Source organism: Prionailurus viverrinus, chromosome C1, assembly GCF_022837055.1.
Source record: "Prionailurus viverrinus isolate Anna chromosome C1, UM_Priviv_1.0, whole genome shotgun sequence".
NCBI lineage: Eukaryota > Metazoa > Chordata > Mammalia > Carnivora > Felidae > Prionailurus > Prionailurus viverrinus.
Window position 1 is genome coordinate 10,375,747 of NC_062568.1, and position 26,493 is coordinate 10,402,239.

Consider the following 26,493-nt stretch of genomic DNA (forward strand, 5'->3'; position numbering starts at 1 on the left):
AAACCCACTGACATCTGATTGTATATCCCAGCATGAAAGGGGAAAGATCAACTCCATCCATCACGGGGATGTTTCTGCCCTCTGAAGCGGGGAAACTGTAGGAAGAAAACCAATATCAGCTACGTTAGGAGAAATGAACCACCAGTTTAGGAACTGAGGCTCCACGGCCAGATCATCTTACACTTGTCCCAGCTGAGGCATTTGAACTGGGGCCGGGCCAGTCGTGGGTACTACCAAAACCTATGTTGGAGAAAACACACCTTCTTAGTGAAAACTGGGAGCCCTAGTACGAAGAGGGAAGTTCGATATAATCGATTTCTTGTTCTAGCTTACAGAAGAGTGCTAGAGCCCGACACTCCTGTATTACTCTCGAGTTTTATATTTTCACCCGTGATCTTGTTGCAACGTTTACGTTTTTATGATAATCATAGGAGATAAAGTAGGCATTCTCCCCGCCTTATGGGAACATTCAGCCTTCAGAGAGATGAATGATATGCCCAAAAGTCACATGCTTAACAAATGGGTTTGGGACAATGAGCGACTTGGATTCCCTAGATCACTTGGTGTTTTGTGTCACCTACTTACCCAAAATGTTGGAGTTTTTGAGTTTTATAAAAAACACGGAAAAACAAAGTTAAACTATGTTTCTCAACTATAGAAAATCTCAACTATAGAAAATATAGTTAAACTATATTTCTCAACTATAGAAAATCGTACAAAGCTAGACCTTCCCAGGCTAATCTACCCTTTCTGCCCCCAGTCTCCTACTGAAGTAACTAACCACTGTCAATAATTTGGCTTGTGCTGTTCCTGACATTTTCCTTAGTTTGGACAGTCAGCCACACGTAGGCTCACAGTTTTGGGGCCAGACCCTGTTCACTGATTCACAACAACCTTCCATTTCTATTTTACATAGTATTTTACATCATGACACTTCACTCACCATGTCTTATTTTTCTAGGTCAGGACCTGTAGACCCACGTCGTTCTATTCCTCTGCTGACCTTTGTTTCCCAATCTGCAAGTACAGTGATCAGTGGACCTCCATATGCCAGCCCCCAAAACAGTATTAGCTTAGAGGCCATGAAAACCCAGGCATCCACATTTGCTATTTGATAGACGCATTCGGAGAGGCGAGGGGCTACTTAGATAGTTCTTACGTGTGCCTTTTACACCCAAACAGTATCTTATCCCAGTAGGTTACATTCCCAGGTGTAAAGAATGTTAAATTATTACCTTTTAAACAGGAGTAGCCCAACTAGGACCCAGCCGGCCCAGCTGGCACTCTTGCCCTCAGCAACAAGGGGCTCGTCACATTGGGAAAAGAGCACTGCTTACAATCCTGTGTCTCAGTCTTAGCTGCTATTTGTGCTTGAAGCTTTCTGTAAATACCACTAACGCCAATGCTTGGGTATTGAGTTGGCTTTTTTGGTCCATTTTATCCAAAACCAGACAGGTGGCCTTAAAGGGACACAACTGCCTTCAGTAAAATATGCCCTTTAAACAGCAGAAGCATTTGACACGTCTGATATCTTCCAGGCTGTGGCTTATTATAAGGAGCTTGGATATATTATTTTTAAAAAGGTAGAGGCTGGCATACGTAACGGAACTCAAGGCACCAGTACAGCCCTGGGACAATCTAGGAGCAGCTCCCTGACCCAGCTCAGCGCGAGGAGATCCGCCTCCTTGGGTAAAGGTACAGGAACCAAACAGCCAATCTTTGAGAAGTCAGCTGGGCCACAAGCAAGGCCAAGCCGACCCAGAGCGATTTTAGTTTCTACTACTGCCTGCTTTCTTGTCCAGTCTCCCACCCTCCTCTGACTTCCTAGTAAACAGGATGACGACAGCCATTGTAACTCAGCTGTGCGTTGAAGAAATACCTCCAGCAAAGGGTTTGATTGACTTATGTCTATGGCTAAAGCCCGGTATGTTTCCTCTCCCTCATGGGACCGATGCAGTGTGGTAAGAATACGCTCAAGGCCTCCATTCAAGCCTTTGACTCATCCCTAAGGTTTGGCCTTGACTGTCTCTATTTAAGGAGCATGACGTGATTCTGCATAGGAAACATTTTGAAAAGCCCCCCTCTCCCTGTTTTAGGAGGCACTTGTAAGAGATGACTGCTAGGTGTTCCAAGTTGCAGATCTTATCAGCCATACAAAGCAGATCCGACCTTTAAGACAAAAGTGAGGATGTTGAGGAAACCTGGTAGTGAAGTAAAGTTCCTGCACTCCACAAGTCACAACTTTTTGTCCTGAGGAATGAAAATAGTTCTCTAAAAGAAACACCTGCTTAGGGCCAGCAAGAAACCAGTTGTAAAGGATACAAACCTGGTAACCCCCCCCCCCCCCCCCCCCCCCACTGGCGCTGGAATCGTACAGAGTAAAAGACCAATCAGAGATGGCTGGGAGTAGACCTTTCTCAGCTGTGTTAGGTAGAACATCCAAACAGCGTTTGGGGGGACGACACAAGGTAAGCCAGAGGGAAGGGCACCCTGTGAGCAAACTGCACTGTAGGGAAGAGAGGGACCCTGTAGGTGAGATGCCTTCGGGAAGACACCAGACATAAACCTGTCTGCAAAGGCCCCTGAGTCTCTAGCTGAGTATCGATCAGCCCGTGCACATGGGGGCAGCACCCATTACAGAGACTACCTCTAACCATCCACGGAGAACTGAACCATTCATTCCTGGAGCTCACAGAGGGCAGGCCAGAGCTAGAAAACCCCAGGAATCAAAAGGTTATGTGGAGAAGGGCTAGATGGATTTTGCCTCAGTAGTTGGGGAAAACCAACTCTAGACTAAACGCCACTCCAGTTGTGCCTAATAAAGCTTAAAAACAAGGCCAAAAGAAACTATTTGCAAGAAATGAACTGCATCCTAGAACAGAGCTTAAGGATATTTATAGTAATACAAAATATCCAGCACCCAACAATGTAAAACTCACAGTGTCTGGCATCCAATCAAAAATTACCAGGCAAGCCAAGAAGCTGGGAAACCTAACCAATAATGAGGAAGGGGGAAAAAGAATCAGAAACTGACAAATGTGCCATAAGTGATAAAATTAATAGGATATTATTGTAACTGTCCTCCATATGTTTAAGATGCTAGAGGAAAGACTGAACAAGTGGAAACACAGAAGGTACAGATTTTCAATTTCTAGAGAAGAAAACTATGAGATAAAGGAATAAGCTGATAATAATACCAATACCTATGGAATAACAGCAGAACTGATGGACTTCATGAAAGTTTCACAAAAATAGCTTCCCAGCCAAGTATTCTTACCAGCACCTAATTGGGATGGCTAACGTGGCCTGTGCATACTTTGCCCCTCCCAAAGCACCGCCCACCTGGGTCCCACGTGACCCACGCTGCAGCCTGGAAGCCCGGGAGGCCTCGTGGTCTCTAGGCTCACAGACGCAGGTACAGGGCGTGGAGGCAGCACCAGCCGGCACCCTGTCCTGTCCTCAGCAGTTCGAGGCTAGCTTTGTCCAGAGGCATTGACATTCTCCGAACACCTCCACTGGGGAAGAATCTGGCTTGTGCTCCCAGCAAGGGGACCCTGCTGTCGTAGCAGGAAAGAGCAAGGCCAGCAGATGTGTCGAGGGTGTGCATTAAAGAAGCGTCACAGCCGGAACTAGCTGCGCCCTGGCTTTTCTTGTTTGTTTTTGCATGCCATATAGACAGGCGTGGAAAAGGAAAAAGGATTTTTGGCTTCATATAGCTCCGTTGTCTCATGTGGCTATAGTTTTAGGAATTTAACATTCTATTCATGGTCTGCATTCAACTCTTCTTTTTCATATGCGTCCTGGAAATAGGCAAGTCTGTACTACAGGTGTGCCCCACTTTAAGGAAACAGTGGACACATGGTGTATCCAAAGTAATCCATTAAAGAGCCTTATGTTTACAGAAATGAAGAACTGCCATATGATTAAAAATGCCATTTATAAACAGCGAACCCCTTGGTGCACTTAAAATTCAAGTTAAAAAAAATCAAGACAGCCTTCAGGAAAACATCTATTCTCTAAAACTGGATACATCTACACCACTTGGTTCTTGTTAGCCTCTTACTAGACAACCAGGGATTCAGGGAGGGAGGGAGGGAGGGAGGGAGGGTGAGCGAGCACATTTACAGGTCTCTCAAAGAGCCAGATCAAGGTAAAATACTTTTACATCAAGTTCCACGGGCCTAGTTCAGGGAACCGAACAGAGAAAAGAGGGAAACGGACGGAGGCCCTCGCAACTGTCACCTCTGCTGAAAGCTGAACGAGAATGGGCATGAAACTGTGCAGGCGAGGTCAGGTCCAAGACGGCGGAAGGGGAAGGTGCCCACTGCGGCCTGTCAAATGCTCCAAGAAGGAACGACGGGGGAGACTGGGAAGCCACCTCGGATGTCATCTTCTCTGGAATGGCCCCACATGGGTGTAAGGAGATGGACTAAGGGGCTCCCTCACCCTTCCTTCCCGTTCTCGTGATTTGGTTCTGCTCGTCCTTTGCTCCGCCACGGCCACCACCGCGCTTCCTGCACACGGTCGTCAACCCCGGCTTTGGTGTGGCTTCGCCTCGGGAGAGCCGCAGGTGTTTGGGGGACGCGTCTCTGGCAAGCTCCGCCCTCGCCATGGAGTATCATCTCGTATCTGCTTCCCATCACATCATCTGTTCTGTAAGCCTGGCTCGTGTGCTGCCTCTCCCGGGAGCCCCCCTCGACTTGCAGCAGCCCCCAAGCAGGAACTCGTCTCCCCCTCCTCTCGGGCTCCTACGCCCCTACCCTCCAATTCCCTGAGCCAGAGGCTCCTGTCTCCTGCGAGAGCTCCACAGGGCAGGATTACGTCCATCCGGCTCCGCAGGCCCATGGTGCCCGGCGTATTAGGTATTGAAAGTACAAACGGGGGCCTAGCCTTGGCCTTGCCAATAGGAGTGGCAGTTTTCTGCACCATTTCAAATAGCGTGTTTGGGATGCGTGAAGACACAGCCTATCGTAACGATGTGGATATGAAACAGGGTCATATTCATTTGGCTCTGCAGGGTACTTATTCGTGAAAACCGTATGTAGTTACCTTAACTAGCAGCACCGATAGCATTTACCTTTCAACTCACAGTGGCATTGGTCTCCAAATATGGTAAGATTCTTTTCCAAAAAAAAATTTTTTTTAATGTGTATTTATTTTTGAGAGACACAGAGAGACAGCATGAGCGGGGGAGGGGCAGAGAGAGAGAGAGGGAGACCCAGAATCCGAAGCAGGCTCCAGGCTCCGAGCTGTCAGCACAGAGCCCGACGCGGGGCTCGAACTCACAAACCGTGAGATCATGACCTGAGCCGAAGTCGGTCTCTCAACCGACTGAGCCACCCAGGCGCCCCGAAGATTCTTTTTAGTATCAAGGAGTCAGAGGAGGGTATGTGAGCTTGTGCGCCTACCACTTCCTGCTAATCACATCTATGGCTGCCGTGACACTCCCCAACATCTGCACTACAACAGCAACAGAGAATTCTATAGCCTGCCATTTATTTTTGTCACCTCTTTTCAACTCCGGTCCAATGAACCCTGAAAGGTCTAGCAGGAAAAAAAAAAATCCAAGGGAGCACAACCCTAGCTTTTGAAACATGTAACAAGAAGTCATAAGCAAACCAAAAATGATTTTATTTTAAAAAGAATAAATTTACATACACTACATGAGCAAGACCTCTGAAACCTTCCAAAATAGAAACCCGGAGCATATGGCCCCAAAACACCACATGCTTTGATTACACTCAAGAAGCCCAAGTTGCCGACGCGGACTAGAAAATCCCATGTTACCAGTGCGACCATCAGGCCTGTTGTAGAGTGATTTCGGCCACGGCCATTCACGGGTTTTGAGTTCAAGGTCCCTTCTGTGTTTCCTTCTGCATAATGCTGTGGGGCAGGTCTGAGCAAAATCAGCATGGAGTGACAGCTGTTTAGGATGACGGTACAGGTTGGAGGTCCCGGCCCGGAATGGTAGTGGGCTGGGGGCAGGCTGAGGACGGTTAGAAAGGAGACATGTTCTGCTTGCCTCCCAGAGGTGCCAGGAGTCCTGAGGACTCTAGCGTCACGGTTTCCAAAGGCAGGGTTGGCCCGACCACAGGTCCTAAGCCTATGTTGGATACATCACGATGAGCTTGACTTTTAAATTCTTAATCCCCAAGTCGCCTGAAGCAGAGGTGCTCTGGGCCACCGCTGAGGCGATTCCAGCAGGGGGCAGTCTTTCCCCAGAGAGAAAATCCAAATGTCTCCCAGGAGCCATAGGGCCTGCTCTTTGAAGGGGCACGCGTGGGGTGTGTGAGACAGCCGCCTGGGAGGATGTCAGATGAGTGACGAAGGCCAGCAAGAGGAGGAAGCAGGTAGTGACTTTTCCAATCCGTTTCTGCCGGATTCCAGGCCAGAGAGCAGAAGAGCTCAAAAACTAAAATTTTCACCAATATACATACTTTTTAAAAAAATTTATTAAATGTTTTTATTTTTGAGAGAGAGAGAGAGACAGACCATGAGCAGGGGAGGGGCAGAGAGAGAGGGAGACAGATCTGAAGCAGGCTCCAGGCTCCGAGCTGTCAGCACAGAGCCCGACGTGGGGCTCGAACTCACAGCCCGCGAGATCATGACCTGAGCCGAAGTCGGACGCCCAACCGACTGAGCCACCCAGGCGCCCCAGCATACTTTTTATTCTCCAGCTGCAAAACAAGATACTTCAAAAAGTGACCAACCGTGACAAGCCCTTGGGTCATTATTTAATGGGCTACAGCCACCGTATTCATCCTCAATCCAATTGTGTAAATACAGCCTCAAATGCATTAATACGGCGGATTGCTGTCCTATTGTTGGGACTTAAAAGGACAGCATTAAAAATTACACGTATACACTTGAGTGAAGTCTCAGCACCCACTGCCGCGACAACCATTATGGCCTCTCCTTTCAAAAGATACAAGTGGAAAGACCTGATCCTTTTGCTGACTGGCTCCAGAACAATCAACTAAAATCATTTGGCATAAGTATTATCCAGGGCTGCAGGGACTTGCCTCCTCCACTGCACTGGTGGGGCTGGCCCGTAAGTTGGGGCCCCCCTTTCCTTTCCCATTGCCCTCCCATCATGGTACCACGAATACTGGTCGGAGTTTGCTGTAAGAACGGCAGGGCATTTCGAACCCCGCCTTCTAACTATGGAAAATGTCAGGAGAATTTCAAGGAGAAGCAAAACGTTTTCCTAAAAAAAAGTCCTTCTTAATAGACAGGAGCACTAAGCCAGACAGCAAAGGTCATCCCAAGAGAAAGGCCAGGGGAGATGTTGGCAATCGGGACAAATGGGGCTTGAGGTTTTCGCACTCGGGGCAGAGGTTAAGAGCCTAACGTTCAAGGCAGGCTAACTGTCCCCCAAAGAATGTGTATGGAGATGGCATGTTGGGATCACAAGTCATTGATTTCAGTGGTTTGGGTACCATAGTGAGAAAGATATTTCCTCAGCTATGCATCTACGCTAACTTTTCAGGACACTGTGGATGCTTGTTCCTTATTCTTTAAAAAAATTTTTTTTTTAATGTTGATTTCCTTTTTGAGACAGAGAGAGACAGGGTGTGAGCTGGGGAAGGGGCAGGGAGGGAGGGAGACACAGAATCCGAGGCAGGCTCCAGGCTGTGAGCACAGAGCCCGACGTGGGGCTCAAACTCACGAACCACGAGATCGTGACCTGAGCCGAAGTCGGACGCTTAACCGACTGAGCCACCAGGCACCCCTGCTTATTCCTAATTCTTAAGAACCAAAGAGAAGTCTGCAGAGAGAAGCTGCTGGTGTTTGCATAAGATCCCCCGCCTAAGTCTAATGAGGACACGCACAGGCTTAAAGGGTGTGTTGTGTTCGGTCATGTTGTTTTCCCAAGAGAGGCCGACCCTGTTCCTGCCTTAACTACCCTTAAAAACTGCTGAGAGACAAGAGGTGGGAAGATGGAGAGGGAGCCCCGATTCTACTTAGTAGGTGAGAAAATAGGTTTACACAAAGTAGATGAGAAATGGAGGAGTGATGTCCCCGGAGGCCCAGTCCCCCCTTGTCAGGCCCCAGGAGGGATTAAGTTCATCTGTTCTAGTGATCCACTTTCACAGGCAGCTGACAGGGCCTCCCCAGTTGGTAAGGAAGCCAAAAAAAAAAAAAAAAAAAAAAAAAAACCCACCTACAGAGGGGCAGAGTGCTGGTCCCAAGTCCCTGGGAAGCAGGAGAGAGCGGGACACTCTGAGAAGCCCGGATGAAGTGAGGTGGGATCCAGGTTTCCTGGATCCGAAGAGTGTAGAAATGCTACCTGGAATTCTGCAAAACGCATGGACGAGGAGGAGCGATGCTGTTTGAATACGTGCACCCACAGAGAGCGGGACTCAGGAGGAACACAGGCTCTCTCTCGCCCACCATCTCCCAGCGTTGCCCCCGCCTCTTTATCACTCCACGGGGAGGTCCGCAACGCCCTTGCCACCCAAGTGGGCACAGTCTAGCGTGATCACAACAGCAAAGTCACCCTGTCCCAGGAATGCGGTCCTACACGGTGACACCCCTTCTCTGGACCAACCAAGTTTGGACCCGAGACTCAGTGATGGGCAAGGTCATAACTGAAGAGAGACGCCTGACCTCCAGCCTCTCCGATCACGCCTGTCTCTTTCGGATCTCCCAAGCCAGGCCCTGATTCCTGCCAGCCCACGACTAGGTCCAGGGTCCCTGGGGTGGGGGGACCCTTAAAGAACGGACCATGGGTTTAGCCTGGCTTCACCTGCAGCAGCGATATTTATCTCAGACATCAGCAAAAGAAACATGGGACTCGGGATTTTTTTTTTTTTTTTTTTTTAAGAAAAACGTATGCTCAAAACTTGCCCACCCAACTACTCTCCTGTTTTGGCTCTCCTGCCCAGTGGGCTACTTCCCAACCATTTGAGGTTCAGAGCAATCCCAAAAACCTGTGCAGCATTGGCACAAAGGTTGTGGCGCAGATGCCCACAGATGTGTAGGTGACGAACTTGTAAGGCACTTCGATCTCTAGTCTCCGCCTGGCCTCCTTGTTCCTGGTGACCACCTTGAACCACGAGTATAGCACTTGCAGCGAGAGATTCTGTACGAGCTGGCGGACCAGAAGGATCAGCACGATTCCCACGACGAATTTGGTCAGACCCAAAACTACCATGTCGGTGGTGAGCGGCGGGATGTTCTGAATGACAGGGAGGGACTCGGCGGGCGCGGACACGAGCTGGAAGAAGTGGTTGATCCAGAACCCTAAAGTCACGCCCGCCCCCGCGGCCAGGATGGTTGTGGTGTCCGCTCGGGTTGGGCTGTAGCAGTCGGACACGGGGTAGTTGTAACACAGGAAGAACGGCACCACGATGACACAGACGGGGAAGAGGGGGCTGGCCGAGTCCAGGCGATCGATAAGGGTCCAGGCGGGGTAGGTGAGGACAATGAGGACCACGGTGACCAGGATGCCACCCAGCACATCCTGTGGGGAGGAGAGAAAAGAAGGGTGTAAGCCAGCGAGTGCTTCCCTGTGGACAGGTATCCCTCGAGTCCAATCGGGTCCCTTTGACGCCGAAAGGACAATTTGCACATTGCTTTCCCTGACACTGCTGTAAAAAATGGGAAGTTGTACAAATTTGACCACAGGAAAAACCACGGCGCTATTCACGTTACGTATTTCCCAGTTTTTCTGTCCTTTGGAAAAGATGTTACGTGTTTTCTTAACGAACAGCCCGGACCACTTTTTTCCTAGATCTTCTATTATTTGCATTTAATATTCTATCACAAGTATTGCCTTAAATCTCACGGGGGGGGGGGGGAGGGGGCGTCCTCCTTTCCTGGCAGCCTGGGGCTGGGGCTGCGGCTGGAGGAGGAAGTTAGGTGCTGGGGAGGCCCCTGCACACAGCAAGCTGCCCTTTGTCACCTCTAAGGTACATTTACGGGGGGTGGTTTGAGAAGAGACTTTGGATGCGCTCCGTCTTCTGAGACGGAATTTCCAACAGCGTGCAGACAACCTCAGCCAGTGGACGTTCCATGCTGCTCTTAACCAATCCTTCCTTTTGGGACATATTAGACTGTGGTCTTCTTTCTTTCTTCTGTTCCTCTCTTTCCCCTTCCTTATTATTATTTTTTTCCCCCTCTCTCAGTCCCTCCTTTCCTTCCCTCCTTAAATGCTTATTTAAAATACTTTAAGGGGCGCCTGGGTGGCTCAGTTGATTATGCGTCCAACTTCAGCTCAGGTCACGATCTTGCCTTCTGTGAGTTCGACTCTGCTCATGCCTCTCTCTCTCTCTCTCTCTTTCTCTCAAAAGTGAAATAAAAACATAAAAAAAAATGTTAAATACTTTAACCCCTCAATGTCACCCATTGTCTCCTTCCCTTCGCGTTCTCATTGTGAAATTCACCAGAAGGCGAAGTCTTACTGGAATTAACAGAGGCACACATCAACTCAGAGAGTGAAGAACTTGCCGAGGTTTTGCGACAATGTTTCACAAGGATTTTTTTTTTTTTTTGGAAGTTTACAGTTGAAAACTCAAAATTTTTCCCCGAGGCATCGGAAAATCTGAAAGGCACCAGAAAGTACTACAGAGGCATTACCGGAAATCTGAAAGCTGCTGAAAAGCAGAAGAACTAAAGATCCTTGTTTCCATCACCTAGAGTCAACCCTGTCTATGTACTGGGCGTGTGGCCTGCCGCTGTCTAGGATTCATTTTGACTTCGAGTTCTTGGGAAGAGACGTTCTTTCTTCTTCTGAAGGCGGTACCCTGTGTTTATTCAGCGGGTCGTTAATGTTCAGCTTTTCTGAATGTTACCCTGCATCACGCTGGCTCTTCTGCGACCCCCAAGAGGTCTCTTTTCTCCACATCCTCCTCCTTCCGCATCCGAGACACGGGCATTTCCAGACTCCGTCTTCCAGCCTGATGTGTCTCCTCCCTCGGGGAGTATAACACACTGGCTTCCCCCCTCCAGCCTCTCCATGGGGATCTCAGATCTGGGGTTTCAGGGGTCTCTCTCCAACGTGAGTCCTGCTTCTCTTGGCCCAATGCTGGACATTTTCACCCAGATGGACAGCCCCGCACACCAACTGGGCTAAAATAGAAACGACCAACAAGCAAAAAGAGACAGGAGCAAAGGAAATGAGTTTATAGAAAAGGAAATAGCACCTCTTAAGCACACAAAAACATACCTGAACCTATGAATACGTGGAAATTAAACTGGGCGGAGAAGAAATTAAAACTTATGTTCACCTAAAAGTCACTACGTGAATGTGTATAGCGGTTCTATTTATAACCCCCCCCCCCTCCCCGCAAACTGCAAACAACCTCAAAGCCATTCACTGGGTGAACGCGTGCTACACTCATTGGCCAGGATGCTTCCGCGCGATAAAAAGTAACACACTCCTGATACGTGCAACAGCTTGGAAGCAAATCTCCAGGGAATTCGGATTGGGAAAAGCCGCTCTCCAAGGGTCACATGCTGCATGGTTCTATTTATGTGACATTCTCTAAAAGATACAACCCTAGTGACAGAGAAGAGATCAGCGGCTGCCAGGGTTGAGGGGTGGGGGGAGGGTGTTTTGGGGGATAAAGAAACCGTTCCGTTTTGTGTGCATGGCCAACCCCAATCTGTACAGGTGTTAAAATCCATAGAGCCACATACCCAAAACCAAGGCAACTTTACTGTTACTGCAAATCACATTTCAAGCCAAAAATTAAAAGGTGGTGGGTTTTTTTTTCCCCCCGTTGCTTTCACTAAATAACACAGTGGGGCGTCTGTGGCTGTGTGGAAAGCAGCATCTGGACTCCTACAGGTTCCCGGCTTGTCCCTCCCTCCTCCCCCCACCCCCACCCAACCCGTGCTGGGAATGCTCCCCTCACCTACCAGCTGTAACAAAACCCAGAAGTTCGAAAACATTCTGCTGAGGAAGCAGTCAAAAGGAAAGGGGACTCCTGTCCGTGCGACTGTAGGAGTGCAAAATGGCACAACCCTTGTGGGGGAAGAAAGTTTGAATTCCACCTCTCTGGCCCGCAGTCTCATTCTGGGACTTGGCCATAGGGATCCACCTGCCTCTAGCTGCAAAGAGGTGTGTATTTTCAAGTTGTCCAGTGTGGTAGTGTTGGCGATAACAGGAGGCTGGAAAAATGCCAAATTCCACCTATAGGGACCGGTTAGATCGAACCACGGTCGAGCCACACAATGGAATACTCTGTCTCTATGAAATGGGTGAGGAGGTTCTGACATGGAACTTTTTTTTTTTTTAAGTTTGTTTGTTTGTTTAGAGAGAGAGAGAGCGTGAGCTTGAGCCGGGGTGGGGTGGAGAGAAGGGGAGAGAAAAAGAATCTCAAGCAGGCTCCGCACCGTCAGCACAGAGCCCGACGTGGGGCTCGAACTCACGAACCTTGAGATCACGACCTGAGCCGAAATCTAGAGGCAGACGCTTGACTGGCTGAGCCACCCAGGAGCCCCTCTGAGGCGGAATTTTTAAAAGCACAGGGCAGGCCAGTGTGCCTAACATGCTGCCATTTTCATTTTTAAAAAGATGGGAGAATATACAGCTAAGTTCCTCCCGGAATACGCAAACAGGTCCACTTAAATGGCGGGGGACACGGTGGGCAAGGAGACTTTTCACAGGACACCCTCGTGTGCCTTCTGAATTTTATTATCATGTAAACGTGCTGCCTCCTTAAAAAAATTCAAGTGAAATAATTCAGCGTCTCCTCTTCCAAACAGGATCTGCCTTTCAATTTCCAGATGGAGTGGGGATCCCAGGTGAGCCCAGCTGTGTCCTCCATGGGGATTTGGGCGTACGTGGAAAATGGTGGCGGGGCGGTGGGGGAGGGGGGATGGCCCGCTAAGATGTCACCTTAGGACTGAGAGCATCTCGTCTGCGAGTCTTAAAGGAACACACAGTTCTGAGGGAAGGAGGAGACCCAGGTCCAATGAACTCAAACACCCCAAACAAGCCTTTACTCTCAGTGGGGAGAGAAGATTCTACCACTCAAATGATGTCCTGGCCAGCCCCACCAAAGGCCCATCCGCGTTCTGAAGGAGTCGGAGAGAATGAAGAGAGTCATTTTGCCTCAGTGTACAAAACGCAGAGCTGAAGAAGGCTGTTTTGAGGTCCCTCTGGCGGAGGGAGCTCCAGTGGGAAGAACCCATTCCTCCTCCTCGTACCTGTTGGCCACGGTGCCCTTGGTGAGACCACCTGGCAGGACAAAGGCAGAGGGCCCGCCTCATTCACTATGGCCCTTGGATCCATCTTGGGTCTAGGCCTGCGGAGCCTGGAGGGGCGGCTGAAGAGACGCTGGTGACAGGCAGACCAGCAGGGGAGGGGCCTGGTGGGGCAGGACTCAGCAGCCACAGCATCTCCCAGACGAGCTACGGGGCAGTGCCCGCCGGTACCTGCGAGCTGCTGAGCCTGGAAGGCGAGGAGGCAGGACCAACCTGCTGACCTAGGCGGGGAGCAAGGGACACCATACTGTCTGACCCCAAGGAGGCGCTAGGGGAGGGGCGCTCAGACTGGTTGGAGAGCCCCGGGGAGACTCCCTCTGAAATGCCAAAAATATTTTGTGGGGGTATTTCTGTTCGGGGTGGGGACATACACAGGTGTGCAGGGCGTCGGAGGTTTGGAGTGATCTTGTGGGTGTTCGGGGAGATTCGCCCCAGTCTCCCTGGCCCCAGAAGCTCAGGGTCCTACTGGCCACACTGAGCGCTCCCCCTCCCCTCGCTGCCCATAAGCTCCCATTGCCGTGTTCCGCGGAGTCCTCCCCCCGGCACAAATCCCTGCTCCGGCTGTCACCACCCCGAGGTCAAACCTTCACGTCACCTCCTGCCTCCCACTCTCCCGACCGCCTTCCTGATGGCTGTCTTTTTTTTTTTTTTTAATTATTTTTAAACGTTTATTTATTTTTGAGACAGAGAGAGACAGAGCATGAACAGGGGAGGGGCAGAGAGAGAGGGAGACACAGAATCGGAAGCAGGCTCCAGGCTCTGAGCCGTCAGCCCAGAGCCCGACGCGGGGCTCGAACTCACGGACCGCGAGATCGTGACCTGAGCTGAAGTCAGACACTTAACCGACTGAGCCACCCAGGCGCCCCCTGATGGCTGTTTCAATAGCAAATGTTCTCCAATGTTCTTGTGGAACATGAACACTTTGGAATCCCTGAGGAAGACTATTACAATACAGACTTCAGGAGCACCCGGGTGGCTCAGTTGGTCGAGGGCCAGACTTCAGCTCCGGGCACGATCTCATGGTTCGTGAGTTCGAGCCCCGGATTGGGCACTGCACTGAAAGTATGGAGCCTGCTTCGGAGCCTCTGTCTCCCTCTCCCTCTGCTCCTTCCCCTGCCACCCCCGCCCCCAGAAATAAATAAACATTAAAAAAATTTTTTTAATGCAGATTTTATCAAATGCAGGGGATGCAAGTGTGGCCCAGGAGCCTGCATTTAACACCCAACACAATGCTGAGGTAAAAACTTGGAGAAATACTAGCCTCTAGACTGAGCGTCAGAGTCCACGTGCCATGGGTTTGATCGGCCTACCATTCTCGGGGGTTCCCTCACTGCTTTCCCATTTGAACTCTCCATTACGGTCAGAGGGGGCTGCTCGCTTTCGCCAAACACGCCCAGTGCAATCTATTCCCTCTAGCTTTTTGCATTCCCTTTACGTATAGCACACTTGAACCACGTCTCTGCAGACCATGTCAGTTCATTTAAGGCTCGGCTCAAAAGCCACTCCCTTTCCCACATATCTTCGTGTGTCACCACCGTTGGAAATAACCCTCCCTGAATTGAATGTGAAGGCCCTTGCTTCAAATCACTCCCAAAGCCCTTCCTTCATATTGCCTTTGCTGCGGCCATATGTCCGCACACTCTTCCCCTGAGTTGATTAAAAGACGCTGATCAGCAAGGTTCTCTTAGGTCTCCAGGCTTCTAGCATAGAGCCTGGCCTGTAGCACACGCGGGCCCTTCTCTTCTCCTGAATGTCCAAAATCGTTAATACCCACTGTTGCAACACATAAAAGAAAACGTGCCCGCCTGCCTGCCTTCTGTCTTTTTCTGTAACTGCGGTTACCAAATTCCCAGACATCTGGTTGGAATATTCTTCACAAATGAATTCTGTTCGTCTCCAATGCTTCAGGAAGAGTGGACTCTCTTGGTTCACAGCCCTAGCGTTTGAGGCAACGGTAATCTCAGCCAATGTGGCTGCTGGCATAGAGGTTTCTCCCTGCTAGCCAACACAGTTGGATTTTCTGCCATAAAAGGTGATGTTGTAATAATGACGGTTTGTTATTTTTATAAGGAAAATACTTGAACCATCGCTTATGAGCTTTCTAATTCGGGGCTCTAAATCTCTAGTAATAAAATTATCCTAAACAGCTTCTAAAAATAAGGACTGTAACGCTTGAAAATTCAGGAACAACTTTTTGTGTTAATTTTTTCGAGCTACTCAGCTCGCAGAAACTATAGAAACTGACAAAAATCTCCATTTCAGAATTGGATCTGCTGTTTTGATTCTGGAAAATTCTAAACGAGCAGGTGATTTCTTTGGAACCTCTGCTGTTTGGCACAGCACGTGGGGCTAGAGAGAAAACAGTTCCCAGGTCTCTGGAAAGGCGAAAACGGGCTGTGGGCAGGGGTCAGTGCCGAGGGCACAAGGGAAGAGGTGGGGAGCCGGGAGCCAGGAGCCAGCTCTGGGACAAAGCTGTCCTGAGCAGGTGGATCTGACAGGCAGGGTAGAGAGAAGAGGGGGAAGGGCACAGGTGACTTACAGGGAGATGTGACTGGCACGGGAGATCAGGAAAAGAGCTGGTGACAAAGCATGGGAGGGAAGGACATGAGGGCCAAAATGGCAGAATAGACATTCCTTACTTTGCAAAAAAAAAAAACCAATCCCCACAAAACGTCTTTCCATAGAACATATATAATTAGACTAGAAATTGCACAACAAATACACAACTCACTGCCTTGCCCCAATTATTCCACTCCTAGGAGGTTATTCTAAAAAAAATCCAAAGAAAATAATAAAGCCGTTCACAAAGATCCACGTATAGGGATGATTCTCATTGGATCGATTCAATTCACAACCAATCAAGTCAACTAAGTAACACATGCCCCGCTATAGAACAATCCAAAAATACAAATAAGCAAAAATAGCACAAGGACTGGGGCATACATTGTAACAATAAAGAATCGGGAAAGATGCAAATCAAGCATACTATATTAAGATAAAAACATGTACTGCTTTCTTATTTAATAACGTAGCATGAACATTTTACATTTGAGAAGATACATTTAGGAGCCTTATTTTTTATGGTTTCAAAGCACCCATAAGTGAGATAATATCAAGCAGGATACAAACTTTCCATAAAGGATGCCCTAGATTTATATAAATATATACTTGCATGGATGGATAAAATGTCAGAAGGAATCAACTAAAATGTTAAAAGTAGTTTTTTTTTTTCCTATTTGCATATCACAGATGATGGTTATCTTCTCCGCGCTTTGTGGTATTTTGTAAATTTTCTAGTCAACACCTATCATTTTAATAGTGAAAAAGTAATCCAGGTGAAGAAATCAGGATGTTAAAATCAGAACGTGTCAACACAGCTGAAAAGAAAAAATACTTAACTGATGCTTATAAATTTTCACATCACGCCAAAAAAATGAAACCCCCCACGCATCTATAGGACGCTCAACGTATCATTCCCCCACGACGTAAGTAACATTTAAAATAAAGGCACATAAGCTCCATGGCCAGGATTGTTTGAATCCGAGCACATCGTTTGAAAATATAATAAATCTTTAATTCAATTTACCATCCTGGGTTTAAGCAAAACCTTTCAAATTACTTGGGAAAAAAAAAATTACAGGGGACTACCATTTTCCAAAGTTACAATACAGAAAGGTGATTTTTGTCCCTATTCTCATTTTCACTTACAAAACTTAGTATTTAGATAAAAGCTTGAGCTTTATTGTGTCTCATTACAGAAAACGATGATAAAGACAGGCAATCTGGAATGTTCAGGAAAGAATGCTAATCAAGCTAGCCCAAGCATCGGGGCGAACTTCAGTGAGTGCTTATAGAAAACACATAAAAATCGTGTTTTTATTCTTAGCCAAACGGAAACACGCCTCCTGGTGAACATCTCTAGATATTTCAGCCACAGGCCCCAACCCTGAGAACTGCCAGCGTTTGTGAATTCGGACCCTACGTGTCATTCCCATATGCAGCTCACTGGGCCAAATTCACATTCTATCTCCAAACATCTTCGCTGAAGAATGCTATTGAGCAGACCAACACAACACAAGGTTAGCTAACTAGAAAGAAGTGGGGAGAACAAACCCATTCATTCAATTGTTAGGAAAGAATGCATTCAGATCTTGGAAACATTTATGCCGAGGGGTCTAGGATTCTGGCATCTTCCCCTCCGCCAGGTCCCCCGCAGAGAATGTGAAGGGCCCTCTCTGCCCTTGGCCGCCTTCACAGAGCAAGCTGAAGCCAGGCGCAGAGTAAAAGCCAAGACCTATTTCTTTGTACGTGCAGTGAATGCTCTCAATGCGAGCAGACCCTGACATGAAAAACAAACTAGAAAAAAAAAAAAAAAAAATCCCAAGCTCCTACAAATCTTCTAGCAAATAACTTTCAGTGACAGATCAAGGTTTCCTAGTTAACGCCCTCGGAATACTCGCTCGTTGCCCCGCTAGCCCACAGTTAATTCAATTTCCGAGAATAATGTCGATGAGATTCAGTAAAAGCCAAATGGAAAGAGGGAGGCAACACTGTTCATGAATATGAATATGATTACAGCGAGAAACCTGCATGCTATGTGATTAGCATACGTATAGGGGAGAAAGAGTGAATGCGTAAGTTGAAAAAATATCAATTTCCTATTGAAACCCACCACTGTTCACAGGGACCAAGCAAAAGCAGATTTACCTTGCCACACGGTGTGAGCAGAAGCAGTAGAATCTCCTGAAATTCACGGCTCTTTGAATGGGGGGGGGGGGGAACTCCATCACTGATGCCCCTCCCTGCCGTGTCATGGCTGTTGTCTGCACCACCTGATACCCAAGCACAAATCTAGGACTAAGGATCATGAGGCATGGAAATCTATGGCCATAAAGAGAAAGCCTGGAAAAAGACGTTTTAAGTTTTTTCTCAGTTCGTTTTAAAAGTTTATTTATTTGAGAAAGAGAGAGAGGGCACGTAAGTGGGGTGAGGGCAGAGAGAGAGGGAATCCCAAGCAGACTCCTGTCAGCACAGAGCCCAACGACAGGGCTTGAACTCACGAATCGTGAGATCAAGACCTGAGCCGAAATCAAGAGTCAGATGCTCCACCCACTGAGCCACCCGGAGGCGGGGGGGGGGGGGGGGTGCAGGAAGACTTTTTGAATACTCACTAAGCTCAGGAGTAACTGATGAGGGAGAAGAAAGTATGCCAGCTTTCGCCTTCTGCAGTTTAAAAATAAATGCTCACTTTCCAAGTGAGCACATCTAAACCTCCATTAGAAATTATGTTGACATTTTTAACAGAAAATGGTTTTCTGTAAGTATGTTAAGAAAAATTACATAAAACTTGGACATGAGGCAAAAAAAAAACCTTTTTTGAGAGAGAGAGAGAAAGAGAGAGAGAGAGAGCACAAGAGAGCAAGGGGCAGAGAGAGAGAGGGAGAATCCCACAGGGGGCAGAGAGAGAGAGGAGTGGGGCTTACCCGGGGCTCGTGTTTTTTTTTTTTTTTTAACCTGAAGCAGGGCTCGTGTTCACCCAAAGCAGGACTTGAACTCAAGAACTGTGAGATCGTGACCTGAGCCGAAGTCAGATGCTTAATGACTGAGCCACCCAGGCTGCCAAAAATAAACTCACCTCAATGTCATATGGGGGAAAAGGCCATCTAAGGATTACAGAAGAACAGTGCCCCGTTCACTACTGATTAGAGGTCTCAGACTTCACGGAGTGACAGGCGAGTTGACAGATTTTCATTAGGCAGAGATGCAAAAGCTTTCCGTCCAGCGGAAATGATAACCCCAAAGGTTACAGTTTGTTACTCTGTAGGATAGTAACCAGTTTTGTACATAACCCAGCAGTCTCCAAGTAATGCTTATTAAATTGGAAGTACTTAGTTCCTTATACCTTGCTGGTATAAGGATCATTAATTAATCAGTTGAATAAAATCTTTGACTCAGTTTATATGTGGGCAAGAGTTATGATTTTCCCATTTAAAAATTATCGTCTAGCAAGTAATTATTTCAATGGTTATTCCTGTGACTAATTATCTTGGATGATTGAATATGTACATTCCATATAACAACAAACAAAAGTGGTTTTCTTGTTTTACGTTGTATATTCACTTCTTCGCTAAACAAGCGAACAGGGCAGGTGTTAATTTTTTTTTAATTTTTTTTTTTAACGTTTATTTATTTTTGAGACAGAGAGAGACAGAGCATGAACAGGGGAGGGGCAGAGAGAGAGGGAGACACAGAATCTGAAACAGGCTCCAGGCTCTGAGCGGTCAGCACAGAACCTGACGCGGGGCTCGAACTCACGGATCTCACGTGAGATCTCACGTGAGATCATGACCTGAGCCGAAGTCAGACGCTTAACCCACCGAGCCACCCAGGCGCCCCAAGGTGTTAATGTTTCTTAATGTGATGACGCTATAAGATACTACTGCATGCTTTTTACAATATCAATATTAACTAGAAATATATTTAGGTATAAGTGTCTAAACTTTAGTCCATATACAGCATGAGTTAGGAAATAATCATCTGCTTGTCTTGGCTTCACAGAATCGAACAAGTCCAAACAGTAGACCTTCATGAAACAGAATTTCCCCACCCATAATTCGCATTAATATGAACAGCTCTAACTATGATGAATCACAAGGCTAGGCGGGTCAACAGGATTATGACATTAGATCAAACAAGCTTCGAGACAGGTTATAACATCATCTTTGACAACTGCTAAGCAGCTTGTAAGAATGAAACTATAGGGAAGGACCATCTGCTTCAAGACACAAAAGGCACTGTCAAACATTTAAGCGATTTTTCTCCCATCTGGGTGGGCAGAGGGGCCTCTGAGCAAGAAGAGAACAGAAGAAAGTCATGTTCAATGCAATAGAATTGAACAGGCCCATGCAGGTCGAAATTTAATTGGCGTTGTCCCCATTTTTGCTGGGATATTGTGTGTAGGGTGTTTCGGTGCTTTTCAAATCGTATCTTGCATTAGAACCTGCTGGGAAGCTTCCTAAAAGTCAAGTTCTGATTCAGTGGGTCCAGGTGGGGCTGGAGAGTCTGCATTTCTTTCTTTCCTTCCTTCCTTCCTTTCCTTTTCTTTCTTTCTATCTTTTGCTCTTTCTTTCTTTCTTTCTTTCTTTCTTTCTTTCTTTGAGAGAGAGAGAATGAACAAGCAGGGGGAGGGGCAGAGAGAGAGGAGGGGCAGAGAGAGGGGGACAGAGGATCCAGAGCGGGCTCTGTGCTGACAGCAGCGAGCCTGATACGGGGCTCGAACTCATGAACCATGAGATCATGACCTGGGTCAAAATCAAGAGTCAGGTGCCTAACTGACTGAGCCACCCAGGCACCCTGAGAGTCTGCATTTCTAACAAGCTCCCAGGTGATGCTGAGGCTGCTGGTCAGGGGACTACAATATGAATGCCCAATACCATCTCACCCTGCTAAAAATCCCTGAGGCCAGCATGGACTTTTCATGGTGAATGTAGCAGGTCAGAGCTTCTGGAGTGCTTTTTTGAAATATACAGAAGAGTACGATTTCGGAATCATAGGAGTACCACACAAAGGTGAGACTACAGCTTTTGAAAGTCCTAAGGTGATAGTCTGATGTAGAAACTCTTGTGTGTAGAACCAGATACAAGAGAAAGATCTGAAGATTCTTTGTTGACCTAGTGCTCACATTTAGAGGAAAAGTAAATCTGTGCCAGTCCTTTGTCACTGACCTTAGGAAATGTTGGCCTGAACCCTTGAGTCCTGGCTCCCTGTGCAAAATAGAACTTCTGGAGGGCACGGTCTGTGGCCCTTGCATCCTAGTAGGAACTGGAGATTACGAGAGACTTGAAAAATATCGGTCTTGCTTTGCAGACCGTCCTAGTGATGTCAAATACAGTCATGTGGTGTCCTTGATGAGGCTGGACAATCTCAATTACAGGATTATCACTTCCTTTCCACTAAGTGTATGCCAAGTGAGAAGGCGAAACTATGTAGCTTTATTAAATGGAGAAGTGAGATCCAAGATCAAATGAGGCATAAGATTGCGGTACATGGGTGATCCTTTGCACAAGCGTAGCGAGAGCTCAGAGGTATGGCGTGGAAACCAAATTGTGCCATCAATCAATGCATATGAAATAGTTTTGTGGAGGCTTCGGGTTTTTTTAAAAAAGAATCAAATAAATTGCAGCACTTACAGGAAGCCTTGTGTGCATTTATGAATATGATACATGAGGGGCACCCAGGTGTCTCTGTTGGTTAAACATCTGACTTCAACTCAGGTCATGATCCCACAGTTCATGGGTTCGAGTCACGCATCAGGCTCTGTGCTAACAGCTCAGAGCCGGGAGCCTGCTTCGGAATCTGTGTCTCCCTCTCTCTTTGCCCTTCTCCAGCTTGCACTCTCTCAAAAATGAATGAACGTTATAAAAAAAAAAAGAAATATGATACATGAAGTATTCACTTCCTTTCTGAATTGAGCATGTTTTAAGAAACATTCCCACGGACATACATAAACACAGACCTCAATAGCATTTTGAGATTAAAATTAAATTCTGGACCTTATGTTGACTTTCAGAGCATAGGATTCAAGGGAGCCCCTTTACTCCTGTGCATCTGTCTGCTGTGGCCCTGTTCACGTTCATGTCCCAGAAGGACATACTTTGTTAATAAGACCAGTTCTCAGGCAGTTTGACGGCTGCAATGGATAAACAGTCCCTTTGCCCTTTGCGGCCAGTGAAATAAATGCTATTCTTCTCTAAGGGCAACCTGAGCCAGCACAGCTCTAAACTCTTCGAGGTGAGTTTCATCTTCTGAAACAACACCACAGAGAAGGGATGGATGGATATGAATTCTGTTGAGAACTCAGTTCCCTTTTTCGGTCAGATTTGGGAGGTAGGATTATAGCAACTAAGGGGAATTTTTCTAGCCAACGGTTTGCCAATTTAATTGAGCCCCAAACAATAAAAGGATGCAGGAAGTAAGCCCTTTGAAACTCATGTATTGGTTTTATTGCCAAAATTAAGTGTTGTTTCTTTAAAAAAAAAAAAGGGTGGGGGGGGCAGACAGTGCAAGAAAGAAACACTAAGACATGCAAATTCCCAAAGAAGAGTTAACATTCATGGCAATAAAGTCTAAAATCTTCCTTCTAGGAAATCCTCAATCCTCATGTAAATAATAATAGAGCTCAAATATTTATTAATTCATCCATCATGATTCAGCAGCCCTCATGTGCTTTTATTTTCAACTGACTATTACATACCAAGCAATATATGGGGATAGAGGAAGAGTAAGATACACTCTCTGTCCATTAAACAGAAATAGCTTTATTGTTTTTCTCAAAAACAAGTCAGGCTCATTATTAAAAATGCATTGCAGAGGACTCTATCCATAACCACCCCCTGACACGCACAATTTCATAACTAATGGCACCATATACTATAAGCTGTTCTGTAACCTGCATTTTTCATCGACAATATGCCATCCAGATCTTTTCATGATTACAGAACTGCATTACTTTAATGGCTATAGAACATTCCACTCTATGGAAATACTTACTTAACTAGATCTGATTGATGAACATTTAGCATGTTCTTGTTGTGTGCTATTAAATGCATTAATAAACATCCTGGAGGGTTAGGGCAGAGTGGTAATTAAAAGCACGATTTTGAAGTTGGACTGCCTGGTTTTCAATCTCAGTCCAATCTCTTATCAACTACAGGGCCTTGGTCAGGTTATTTGACCTCTGTATGCTTCCTCTGTAAGCCTGGAAAAACAATAGCACCCCCCCCCCCCACCTCGTAGGGTTGCTATGAGATAGTTAATATATGCAAAGCACTTAGAATGGTGCTTAGCACTTAGAAAGATCATAAGAGCTTTATAAATGTTTTCTATTATTATCACTATTTTCACTTTTACACGTGTGCAATTATACGCTTTAGAGTAAACTAAAATTGGGATAGAAGCCCAGAATACTAAGAATGTGCACTTTAGACAGCCATATATTCTGCAAAATGCCCTCCGAAAGCCTATATCAATGGATTATCCATATCTTAAAAAATAGTCATCCTGGCTTGACAAATATGAAATCTGGAAACTCACTGTTATCTGATCAAGCTGGTTACACTGACTTAGTACACACTGTGGGCAGGTAGAAATGGCAAAAATCCAGGTCAGGGATACTGAAGGAAAGGACACAAAGAATTCTATACCTAGCAAAAATATCCTCCAAAACCAAACGTGAAATAAAGCCATTCTCCCCACCCTCCACCTCCCGCCGCCAAAAAAAAAAAAGAAAACAAAACCCAAAACCAAGAGAATTCATTTCCAGCATAACCATGCTAAAAGAAACACTGAATAGACTAATTTAGGCAGAAAGAATTGAGATGCCAGATGGAAGAAGGGGAACTGCAGGAAGGAATGAAGAACGGAAAGGATAAACATGTGGATAAGCCTAAATGTATGTTAATTATAAAACAATAAAAATAAGTTCTTGTGGGCTTTAAATATACGTAGAATTGAATTTCATTTAATGACTCACTATTCCCAGGGAATGGTAAAGGTACTAATTTGCATTTGACTCACAAATCAAGGCTGCATGTTATAATCTCTTGGGTAAACACTAAATGATCTGTAAAGGCTTTTTTTTTTATTAAACAGTTTTTCTTTAATGTTTATTTTGAGAAAAAGAAAGAACATGAGCAGGGGATGGGGCAGAGAGAGAGGAAGACACAGAATCTGAAGAGGGCTCCAGGCTCCGAGCTGTCAGCACAGAGCCTGAAGTAGGGCTCGAACTCACGAACCACGAAATCACCACCTAAGCTGAAGTCGGACGTTTAACCGACTGAGCCACCCAGGCGTCCCATGACTCTTTTTTTTAAAACTTTAAAAAAATATATTTATTTATTTTTGAGGGGGGGGGGTGAAGAACGAGGAGGGGAGGGGCAGAGACAGAGGGAGACACAGAATCTGAAGCAGGTTCCAGGCTCTGAGCTGTCAGCATACAACCCAACACGGGGAAATCATGGCCTGAGCTGAAGTCGAACCTTTAACCGACTGAGCCACCCAGGCGCCCCATAAAGACTTTCTAACAAGCTAATAGAGGATCAAAAATAGGAAAGTTAAAATACTTGAACATTGGAGGACTTTTACCACCTGACTTCAAGACTTATTACAAAGCTAAAGTAAATAAGGGGGTGGGATTAGCATCAAGACAAATAGGCAAGAGAGTGGAGAGTATATACATAGAGAGTATCACAGTGACTTGATTTATGACCAAGTTGATGCTTCAGTGAATGGAAAAAGGATAATCCCTATAAACAGTGCTGAGGATATTTGGTATCCCTACAGAACAAAGATGAATCCAAATCAATTCCAAGTAGACTGTAGATCTAAATTAGAAAAGCCAAATACTAAATCTTCTCAAACATAAGAGAGTATCTTCATGACCTTACGGTAGGCAAAAATATCTTAAGCAGGACACAGAAAATTACAAACATAAGTGTGATAATTGGACTAGGTTAAAATTAAGAACCTCTCTTTCCCTAAAGATACCAACAGAGTAAAAAGGCAAGCCATCAGATGGGAAAAGAAATTTGCCATACTGTACAGATATCTGACCAGTTAGTCACCAATAGAGACAAGCAACCCAGTAAAAACAACAACAACAACGACAACAAAGGTCAAAAGAAAAACAGGCACTCCACTAAAGAGGATATATAAATGGCCAACAAACATATGAAAAGGGACTGAATGTGATTATTCATCAGAGAAATCAAAATAAAAGCACAATGGACTACTGTTAGATACCCACGGGCATAACTACAATGAAAATGGTCGACCTCAGGCGGGTGGGCAGAGATGCAGAGAACTGGAAATCTCATATACCACCAGTAGGGGGTGGAAATTGGTATAATTCTTCAGGAGACACAACAGCATATCCTAAAGCTGAACACTCCTTATGACCTAGCAATTTTACTTGTGCGTTCGTACCCAATGTTAAAATGTACGTATTTGCTCTAAAAGCCACGTAAAAGGGAGTTCAGAGTAGCATCATTTACAATAACCTCCAACTGGAAACAATCCAAAATATCCATCCTTGATAGGAGGGATAGAGTGTGATATGGGCATACATTCTAATACTCTACGTCAGTAAACATGAACGGACGAAAGCTCTATATGACAACATGGGTGAATATCACAAAGAAAATGGTGAGTAAAAGAAGCCCAAGGCAGAAGCACACATAACATAGAATTCCATTTATAGGGTGTTCCGCTAAGGGATGGTGTCAGAGAACTGGGGTGTGGGTACCTTGAGGGAGGTGCAGTGTAGCGGGCCTGGGGGTACTGATGTTAAGTGTGTAGGATTCTTCTTTTCTAAGAGGGTACATCTGCCTTCTGGAGAAGGTGAATAGTTTATTGTTTACTGAACTAAACCGAATGCTCCTTATGATCGAATTTGATTCAGAAATGGCTCCATTCTCGGGTTTCAGTGGTTAGTTGAGAATCACAGCAAATCATTCCACCTCTCTGCCCTAGGACAAACTAGTTACAATTTACAAAGTTGCAAGGGGGATAAGGTGCAAGTTCATGCCAATATTTTCTGGAATGCCAATATTTTGTGGAATATTTTCACAGCTGCCGTGAGCATCAGGGTCGAAGTTTGCATATATATATATATTTTCCCAAGGGGCCAAAGAAGCTCTTTTAAAAATATGTAAATACATGGGAAGGTCTGATTCCTTTTCCAAAAGTTGATCGGACAGATTTTGAAGCCAGTGCATTTTCTGTTAAGAGAGACGTACGATTATAAGCTTATAGAAAAACATCACCCTTCAGTGAAACCGTAACACGCTGTATACTCCAAAAAGCAAGAACCTAATGAAAGAAAGAAACCTCCAGACACTGGGCTTCCATGGAAGGTTCAATCCAATCTCTTATTCTTATGTTACTAGTAACTGGAACTCACCTAAAACACAGATGCAACCCAGCAGTGCTGGACCTCAAAGCTGTGCTCTGTCCCTGGACGTGGCTGTTCTTATTCACGTAAGCAAAAGTGAATGCACGGTCAATACAATTCTAGACTTCGAGCATTTGCCCGAGTTCCCTCTCCCACAGTCTGAGAGATAAGGGCACTCTGGGGACGTTGTCACTGAGGTAGGCTACCTGCTTCCCTCTGGCCACCTTGCCCATCTGACACCACCGAGAGGGACCATCTCTGTAGCTGCTGGCCTCGTCCACTTGGGCTCGGCTGCCCGGCCATTAGCCTCAAATAGTTCCCTGGCCTTC

The 26,493-nt window shown here is 46.3% G+C and overlaps 1 protein-coding gene across 2 annotated transcripts in view; it reads right to left on the reverse strand.

The window, feature by feature from the left end:
* Window positions 1-8,846: 8,846 nt before the first annotated feature.
* The window catches only part of SGPP2 (sphingosine-1-phosphate phosphatase 2), a 110,265-nt gene continuing 92,618 nt past the window's right edge, over window positions 8,847-26,493 (reverse strand). For both annotated transcript variants that reach the window (XM_047872414.1, XM_047872415.1), the window contains one exon: window positions 8,847-9,466. In XM_047872414.1, coding sequence (XP_047728370.1) covers window positions 8,915-9,466 — 552 coding nt within the window. In that variant the 3' untranslated portion in view covers window positions 8,847-8,914. The remainder of the gene's footprint in view (window positions 9,467-26,493) is intronic.